This window comes from Rhagoletis zephyria, unplaced genomic scaffold (assembly GCF_001687245.7).
Source record: "Rhagoletis zephyria isolate East Lansing unplaced genomic scaffold, Rhagoletis_zephyria_1.1 Rzeph_scaffold_02304, whole genome shotgun sequence".
NCBI lineage: Eukaryota > Metazoa > Arthropoda > Insecta > Diptera > Tephritidae > Rhagoletis > Rhagoletis zephyria.
The window spans coordinates 48,505-57,843 of record NW_016159388.1 but is presented as its reverse complement, the minus strand read 5'-3'; the positions used below and the strand labels follow the sequence as shown (position 1 = coordinate 57,843).

Here is a 9,339-nt window from a genome sequence, read left to right as displayed (position 1 = left end):
AATTTATTTGGTGCATTTTTGTTAGGCGATGAAGATGAGGAGGAAGAGATCGATGAAACTTTTAGGTTGAATATGCTTGTGTTGTTGGCAAATAGCCGAAGTGTCCATTAGGAGTTTGGTTTTCCCCGGACACGCTTAGTTTTGCACTGAAAAACGATCTTTAATAAGTTAAATATGTTATAAATTAAAGATAACTTACTCCATTGCCATGAGATGACTCCATTTTTTTTTATTTAAAATTTGAATATTTTATTGTACTCAGACAAGGAAAAATGTAAATAAATAGAAATGTCTGATCCAATAGCACTCACAAATAGCAAAGTAAACATATTTTTCATAGTTGTATTATAATACAACAATTTTACTTGTAAAGCAAAAACAACACTTTTAAAACTGTTCTAAAAAAATAGTATAAAAGAGCAAATATGACAAATAGCACGACTTGTGAACTCCCTAAATATTATTATGATTATGATTACTACTACTATTGTGAACCCCTGTTATATGCCCAAACCAACATTCCCAAATTAAAACGAATTCAGAAGGGCATTTACGATCGCATTATGCAAGTGTTAAGATAATTATAATAAGAGCTGCAGATCAGAACCACTCAGGAAAATTGTTTACGTAATTTCTGACGTATTCCAATAACATCGATATCATCGGTAACAAAAACCACGAAGTCTGTCCTGCCTTTTCCAAGTTGGATAACGAAGCAAAGCGATTGGGTTTGGTTAATGTCAGCATGGAAATAAAATGCAGAATCACTCTAGCCAACAAGTGCAACTTTGTACTGAATAGGCAATTCGGGAGTAAAGTCCTCTCTCGACGTACAAAAACCACACTCTATAAGTCACTCATCATGTCCGAGCTGGTATATGGCGCAGAAGTTTAGACAATCACAACATTCGATGAGACGGCTCTTGGAGTATTGGATAGAAAGATCTTATGGAAGATTTACAAGCCTCTGCGCGTTGGCGACGGAAGTACCGCAGACGATGGAACGATGAGTTGTATGAGCTTTACAACGAAATGGACATGGTGTGGCGAATGAAAATACAGCGGCTCCGCTGGCTTGGCCACGTCGTTTGAATGGGAAGCGACGTTCCAGTTCTGAAAGTATTCAACTCGCAATCCGCTGGTGGTAGCAGAGGAAGAGGGAGAGACCACGTGGAGAAGGACTTGGCCTCACGTGGCATTTCCAATTGTCGTCAGTTGGCACAGATTGAAACGACTGGCTTCTTTGGCGATCTCGGCCAAAATGGCTTAGGCGGTTACAGCACCAAATTAGAGGAAAAATATGCCGTTCCCACGACAGTCGGGTCTACGTAACCGGAATGACCCAGATAGATATATATCTGGCCAAGGACTGCCACCACTCCAGCAACACTCCCCAAAATCTCTTTGGGGAATTTGTATGCTGTTACAACAACAACAATCGATATATATATAAATATATATATAAAATACTTGCACGAAATAGGTAATAGTTGATAAATATAATACTTGCATGAAAAATTGTAACCTGTGTAAGTTAATAAAATTAATTCAAATATGAAAAGTTATAAGTACACTTATGATTTGATAAATTTTCTTAATACATGCATGATTAAAATTATAACTTATTATATGGGTTCATAAAATTAATACTTGTATGAAGATGTATATAAGTTATATGGTNAAAATATCCAAATGTTAATTGACAGAGTTGGGGGACCTTCTTCTTGATACGCCAGGAAGAGCTAGCAAAACATTCCTTATCAGATTGATTATGGCAACGGTTGGTTCAAAGAATTACATAATTTTAGCTATCGCTTCGCCTGGAATTGCTACCATGGGGAAACATTGCTAAGTCAGCTCTTAAACTGCCATTGAACATATAAATCATCGAAACTCCCACTTGCAATATTTCCAGAACATCCGGTAAGGAAAAAGTAATACAAAAATGTAAACTTATTGTTTGGGATGAGTGCACGATGGCACATAAAAAATTGCTTGAGGTTCTTGATCGATTGCATGGAAACGTTCAACCATTCGGGAATGCATTGATACTGCTCTCAGGAGATTTTACGCAAACATTGTCTGTAATTTCTTGATTAACACTAGCGGGCAATATAAATGCTTGCCTGAAATAGTAAACATTGTGGCAAAGCGAACATACATACACTGCAGCCGAGGTATTCTCGTGACAAATACTGGATATTGGGAACGGAAAGTTGCCAGTCAATGAGAGATTAAGACGAATTTTATTGCCTGATAATTTTGTAACTTAGAAACATCGAAAGGAGAAATTATCGAAAGAATGTTTCTTAATTTTTGAACTCGATATATCTTCCAGGGATGACGGCACATACTGAAATTGAAAATATGTGTGTCTATTATCATGTTGCGGAATATTAATCAGCCAAAACTCTGCAACTGCACGCGACTAACAGTAACGACATTGATGAAGAACGTGGTGTAAGCAGAGATTTTAACGTGGCCTTTCAAAGGTGAAGAATTCCCATGATTCCGACCGATACGCAATTTCAATTTAAAAGATTGCAATGCCCAATTCGATTGGCATTCGGAATCGCAATCAATAATGCCCAAGGTCAGCTTTTGGAAAAGTGTGGTTTAGATTTAGATGCGGATTGCTTCTCAGATGTTGCATGTTCCCGTGTCGGCAAACCAGATATCCTTGATATCTATGCAGACAATGGCAAAACGACAAATATTGTGTGCACACAAGTACTTATTACAAAATCAAGCTTATATGAAACGTATGCTTTGTTTCGTTAATCATGTATCATCCATGTAACAGGAATATGCCACAGCAAAGCGTGGCAGGGTACAGCTAGTATTTTCATAAAAGGGTCATCAACATTTTTTAAACATAGATAAGTAGCCAAAACTTGCTAAAACGTATATATTGTGTGTATATATTTTTGAGAACACTATTCAAGTTTTTTTCTCTTTGTTTTGTCTCAAATAAAATTGTATTAAAAGATGTTGTGTCTTTTTTCTAAAAACAAAATTGTATGTTCGGATTCGATGCTTTAGAAGTGTCCCGATTTTGGTCCACAGAAATCTGGTCACCTTACGTATAGTGCTGCCACTTTATTTATATTTCGCAATAATTCAGTTTTCCTTACATGGCGTCTGCAACGTTGAGTACTTTTCGGTTTTGTCATTAAGAATTTTATACACACTTCAATTTTATATATAACTTACCGATATAAAAGAAAATCTCAAATATATATTAATGGGTGCATTCCAAAACGTCAAAATACAAAGCGCCAGGTCTTTTATTTCTAAACCGCACTAGAAGAAAACGTCTAACTTGGGACACCTAGTTGAAAACTAGAATCAAACCTTGGTTGCACATATTTGGCATTATAATCTACTGAGATTTAGAAATAAAAGAGACTGATGCTTTGTATTTGGCGTTTTGGAATGCACCCAATATGTATGTATGTATATTAGTTTTTATAAATGTTTATATGTATTTATATGAAATTTTCTTTTCAATCAGCAAGATGCATATGAGGTCGAAACCCGAAGTCGATAATATAACCAAAAGCTAGAGCATCCCTTTTAGGACACCCTGCATAGTACCCAACCGATAGACCGAAAAAAAGTACAATACTATATATTATAGTATGGTTGGCAACTCTAATGAGAACAAGAATTCAAATACAGCTGTCCACATAGCCAAAATTTGGCAACGCTAACGCCAACACAAAGCAAGGATATGAAATATAAATTTATCTATCGTTAGTATGTTAATTTAGTGACCAAAGCATTCGCTGTAAAGCGTGCAGTATAGCAAGCACTAGCATTACCCGCGTTGCTGTTAAAACGGGGCGAAAGCGAACGCAACGCGAAAGGACCTGAAGTTTTGGATTCAATTCCAAGTATTTACCAAATTATTTAAATAGCCCAATTGGAAAACTTGAAACATTTTAAAAGAAGTTACATACAGTGTTACCGTTGTGCGACTTAAGTGTCAAATTGACATTGTTTTCATTGCAAGCACTAGCATTACCCGCGTTGCTGTCAAAACGAGGCGAAAGCGAAAGCAACGCGAAAGGACCTGAAGTTTTGGATTCAGTTCCAAGTAGACTTGAAATATTTTAAAAGAAGTTACATACATTGTTACCGTTGTGCGACTTAAGTGTCAAATTGACACTTTTTGGAGATCGATGCCCTCTGGCACCGACTTTTTAAAAATAGGCTTATTTTGAAACTTTCCTAAAAATCGTGCGACTTTTGCTCATTTTCTTTGATTCAAAATTCTATATATAAATTTTGGCAATTCCTTCATAAATTATATTTTTCTTACGTGTGTAATAACGCTTTTAGTATTTACTTTTCAAAGGCACACCTCTGGCAACATTTTGACTGATTTCAAATTTTTTTGTCAAACATTTTCCGAATAAATGTCCAGAAGTAGCATGAATTAATGCACCATTTTTGTAGCTTAGCATTTCCTCCAATTTATTTGTGTTAAATTTATTATTTATTAGATGATGTAGGTACTTTGTTTACTGCAATTTTGTTATCATAATAAATGCAAAATATGCATATTGCGTCTTTTTATTATATCCCTATTATTATTTTAAGAGAAAAAAAATTTTTGATAGAAAATGATATCTCCATTAACAACTTATTAAAAATAATGGGGCTAGTCATAGATGAACTAAAGTCTACTTTACGCAGCTTTTTTGACAGATTTTCCGTTGAAAAATGCCAAAACTAACGTTAGAGGCAATTTTATTTCGACTATGAATGTGCCCTAATAAGATTCGAAAGGTAAAACAAGTAATTTTTAAGCAAAAAACAAAACAGACTTCAATTCTCATATAAAAATTTAAGATTATCGTTGATTTCTTCATGATGATCGGATTTAAACCAAATTAATATGGGACCACCTGTAAGGTATGTAACACCTTTCCTTTAAAAAAAGAATCATAGAAATCGGTTAACGTAGTCCAAAGGTATGCGGTAACATACATAAACAGAAATATTCCGACGACTTAGTAACCTTCCTCCTTTTTGTGAAGTCGGTTAATAGTGAAAGCCTTTACATGCATGGTATAAATGCTTTGAATGACTTGACTTTTTTTTGCTGTGGCACTTTTTCTGCGACTTTCGAAAAATTTTCAGCCGTAACACTGGTTACATATATGAAATCTATCAAATTCTCGAATTCAGATTCAATGAGATACTTTTCTAAAATTATGTATGTATTAATAGTTTAACCAGAAAATGTCAAACCTGTGCATTCATTTGCATTTGATTAATTTGACTTTGAGGATGAATCTGCTGCACGTTTTGAGACTGAACTTGAGATATTTGTGGTTGCAGAGTTATCTGAGATGGCGTTGAAACATTTGTGGGGGAAGTTTTGGAATTCTTTGGTTTACGTTTGCGCGTTGTTCCTTTTCCACGGGTTCTTCCGGAGGTCACGGCACTAGGTGATTGATCTACTGATGACGGGGTATCCGGTTTCATTTCATCTTTCTAAAACGGTTACGATGTGTTAAAACAAATTAAAATAAAAAATAATAGTTTTCATTACAATGTTGATTTTTTCCGAAACGGGCTCTATGTCTTCAGGTGGCAGAGACAACGATTCATAAAAATAATCAATGGGTTTAACTAAACTATGAGCATGATATTTCAGATTGCGATGTGTTTCTTCATATGCAAGAGATTTCCTTTCTGACTTAACCGCACCAAACCAAACCCATGATAAGGGTGCTGGATTCTTATGGCCTTCCAATATATCCCAAACACTTATACGCTGCTTGTCAGAAATCCTAAGTTGCTTTTTGTCCATATCACAAATTTTGTTTCCTTTCATGTCAACTCCAGCAGGCTCACATGATATTACCTGTAACAAAAACAAAAAGAAACAGTGATAAAATTGTGAACAAGTTATATGAAGAATAGATCTGGTCAAAACACATCGGTATAGAGCATGATGCAATTCCACCATAGGTATAGAGTTCCTTTTTGGCGTTTTTTTAAATAATTACTTTATTTCCATTTGAAAAACAACAACAATAATTTGAAAATTTTTATTGTTTTTGCTAAAAGTTAACCAGAAATTGTTGAATTTTACTCGCATCCTCTCCTTTTCAATAGACACTGAGTTTTTCACTGTTGTTGCGGCACTGCTAAGCCCTGGCTAGTCTATAAATCGTTGCCGTAAATATTAACAATCGGTGCTAATACGTGCTGTTTCGACGGAGTTGGACCACAGGGAGAGGGATGTTACCTAAGAGGGTTTAAGTGAGCACATGAAGAGGTGGTTGGTGTCGAGGGGGAAGCGGGACATATGTTTGGTATGTCGGGGTCGAGTCTGGATATATGTATTTGAACAAAGTTAGCCTTAAAAGATTTATTTAGGCGAAAGAGTGCCGAAACTACTATTATTTTCATTGTCACTCGAAAAAATTATTATTTGTTTATTTATTCAATCAGTAGTAATCTAGATTAACAAAGTTACTTACATACTACTTAGAAATAGAAGGAGTTATAGATTAAAACTCATTGCATTTAACATTGATTTGAAATCAGACTTAGATATAGAAAGATCAATGGCTAGAGAACTTGAGAGAATATTGAACTCAGTCAGAGCTCGAAAAGTTGGAGCATTAGAAGCGTAAAGAGTTCGGGCACATTCTGTATAAAAAATATCACTATTTCGGAGAGTCCGGTTAGGGATATGGAAACAAATGCGCTCGAGGAGATATGGTGAATCAATTACACCCTTAATAATATCGAAGACAAAGGTGAGCGAAAGGATAGTTCTTCTGCTTTGAAGAGATTTCAAGTCAATTAGCGCACACCTGGCTTTATATGAGGGAATAGGGTCGGCGAAATTCAACGACCGCAGAGCAAAGCGTAAAAACGTTTTTTGAACCCGCTCGAGTGTATTAATATGGCATCCATGATAGGGTCTCCAGATAAAAGAAGCGTATTCCAACTTAGAACGTACCAGCGACATGAATAATAACTTAAGAGTATAGGGATCTGTGAAGTCTGAACTAAATCGACGAATAAAAGCAAGCACTGAATATGACTTAGCAATGGTGTAATTAAGATGACTATTAAATAAAAATTTCGAGTCAAAAACTACACCTAAGTCAGTTATCTCATTAAGAGCAGATAGCCGGGTACCATCAATGCAATAAGAANGGCCATTGGATCGACACCAGGCTGAGACATTGTCAAGGTCTGATTGAATCTTAATGGAGTCTGAAGAATTTGAAATGGTCGAAAAAATCTTCAAATCATCAGCGTATAAAAGGAAATTAGAGTTAACAAAACAACTCGATATGTCATTAATAAATACGACAAATAGCAGGGGGCCCAAGATGCTGCCTTGTGGAACCCCAGATGACGCTATGAAAGAGTTGGAGTGCATATTGTCGACAACGACTACACAGTTTCGATTCTGAAGATAGGATTTTATCCAAGTTAAAAATAGTGAACGAAAACCCAAACTAGCTAATTTAGAAATCAAAATTGAATGGCTGACTTTGTCGAAGGCTTTTGAAAGATCTGTATATACAGCGTCGACTTGAAGGCGGTCATTGAAAGCCGTCATACAAAATTCAGAGAAAATTGCTGGATTTGTCACAGTAGACCTACCGGACATGAAACCATGCTGATTATTGGAAATTAAGCGTTTAACTGTAAAATACAACTTCTGCTTAACAATACATATATTCAAATAACTTTGAAATAGTCGACAACTTAGCGATGGGCCTGTAGTTGGAATCACTGCTTTTGTCACCACTTTTAAATATAGGGCTAATGAAGGTATCTTTCCAGGCATCGATGAACTCGCAACACCCAAGTGATTTATTGAATAGTAACAGAAGTGGGTTAGCAAAGCCCAAAAAATTCTTAAGAATATACGATATAACCTTGTTCACATACGGGTTGTTTGTAACAGCCAAAGTTTGAGAAAAATAATTTATTATTTCCGATACATATATTTAATTTTTAAATATGTATGTTAAAACGGTTTTTCTTATCCAAAAGTATTTAAGTGTAAAAAATTTCATATCGGGGGAAATGTACTAAGCAGAAAATAAATTGCTAAATGAACCACCTGTGGCAACTGTGGAAGTGATCAGCTGTTTCGAAGGTTGCAAGTTTTTTTTCAAATTTTGCGTTCTCGTACTTCTACGGATATTTTGTCTGTTTGAGAGCCAATGCTGCTTAATTTTCAAAATGTTTTCTGCTGGATAATTTTGTCTGGAGAAGACGTGTACACGGTTATGACTTTTATAATAAAAGTTTCGAAAAAAAAGTTATTTTGTTACTTATTACACTGAGGGAAATAACGCATAGTAAAATAAATAATCTATATTAAGTACTACACAATTTAAATAACCACGTATTAAAAAATAGTTTTCTAATGGAAGTAGTTAATACGTGCATATTTGAATTTGTCAAATAAAAACGTATTTTAATCAAATAAAAACGTTTTTAAATCAAATGAAAACGTATTCAAAAGTAGTTTATAAAGAGCAATGGGCTGTTCACACTGTTATCATCATGCTCAGAGTAAGAGTAGAGAGAGAGAGAGAGAGAGGAGAGAGAGAGAGAGGAGAGAGAGAGAGAATTGTGTTAACACATACATGGTCGAAACAATTATTGCCGCACCACATTTTTACAAGTTTTAACATATTTAACAGCTGATCACTGGGGGATGGTGCGCAGAAGTGGAAAACTTTTGACTGCCATTCACCTGGGAGTGGCCAGAAGCTATTCTTGTGCGTACGGTTCAAATCGGAGCTCACAACGTCCGGATATTTATGTCCACGTATCCTCTGGGTAGCAACCAAACACCCGTTTGGGAGCGAGCTAAAGTGAGAAGGCGTAAAACTTCGCGTGCGCTGGGTTTGGGTCTCGCTTTTTCTGATGACAACAACGGCAAACGTACAAAGGACTATGATTTAAGGGTATGCACCGGGAATATTCGGAAGCTTAATGGGGAAGGTGCCGCTGCCCGGCTGGTTGATGTCCTCGAGAAGACAAAGGCTGACATCACCGCCATCCAAGAAATGCGATGAACGGGGCAAGGAAAAGTAATGGTGACGACGTCTACTACAGTTGTCACGTAAAGGAGCGCAAATTCGGTGTTGGATTCGTGGTAGGAGAGAGACTCCTTCGCCGAGTACTGGCGTTCACCCCGGTGGACGAACGTCTAGCCACAATCCGCATCAAAGCTAGATTCTTAAACATCTCGCTCATCTGCGCCCATGCCCCGACGGAAGAGCAGGATGAGGCGTCCAAGGATCTATTCTATGAGCGCTTGGAACGTACATATAAGCC

At 36.3% G+C, this 9,339-nt stretch overlaps 1 protein-coding gene across 1 annotated transcript in view; it reads right to left on the bottom strand.

Moving 5' to 3' along the window:
- The window catches only part of kto (mediator complex subunit kohtalo), a 76,613-nt gene that overhangs the window by 25,771 nt on the left and 41,503 nt on the right, over positions 1-9,339 (bottom strand). Inside the window, exons 7-8 of the mRNA XM_017620948.1 lie at positions 5,564-5,878; positions 5,260-5,505 (exon numbers count right to left, since the gene is read on the bottom strand). Of these exons, the coding sequence (XP_017476437.1) occupies positions 5,260-5,505; positions 5,564-5,878 (561 nt within the window). The remainder of the gene's footprint in view (positions 1-5,259; positions 5,506-5,563; positions 5,879-9,339) is intronic.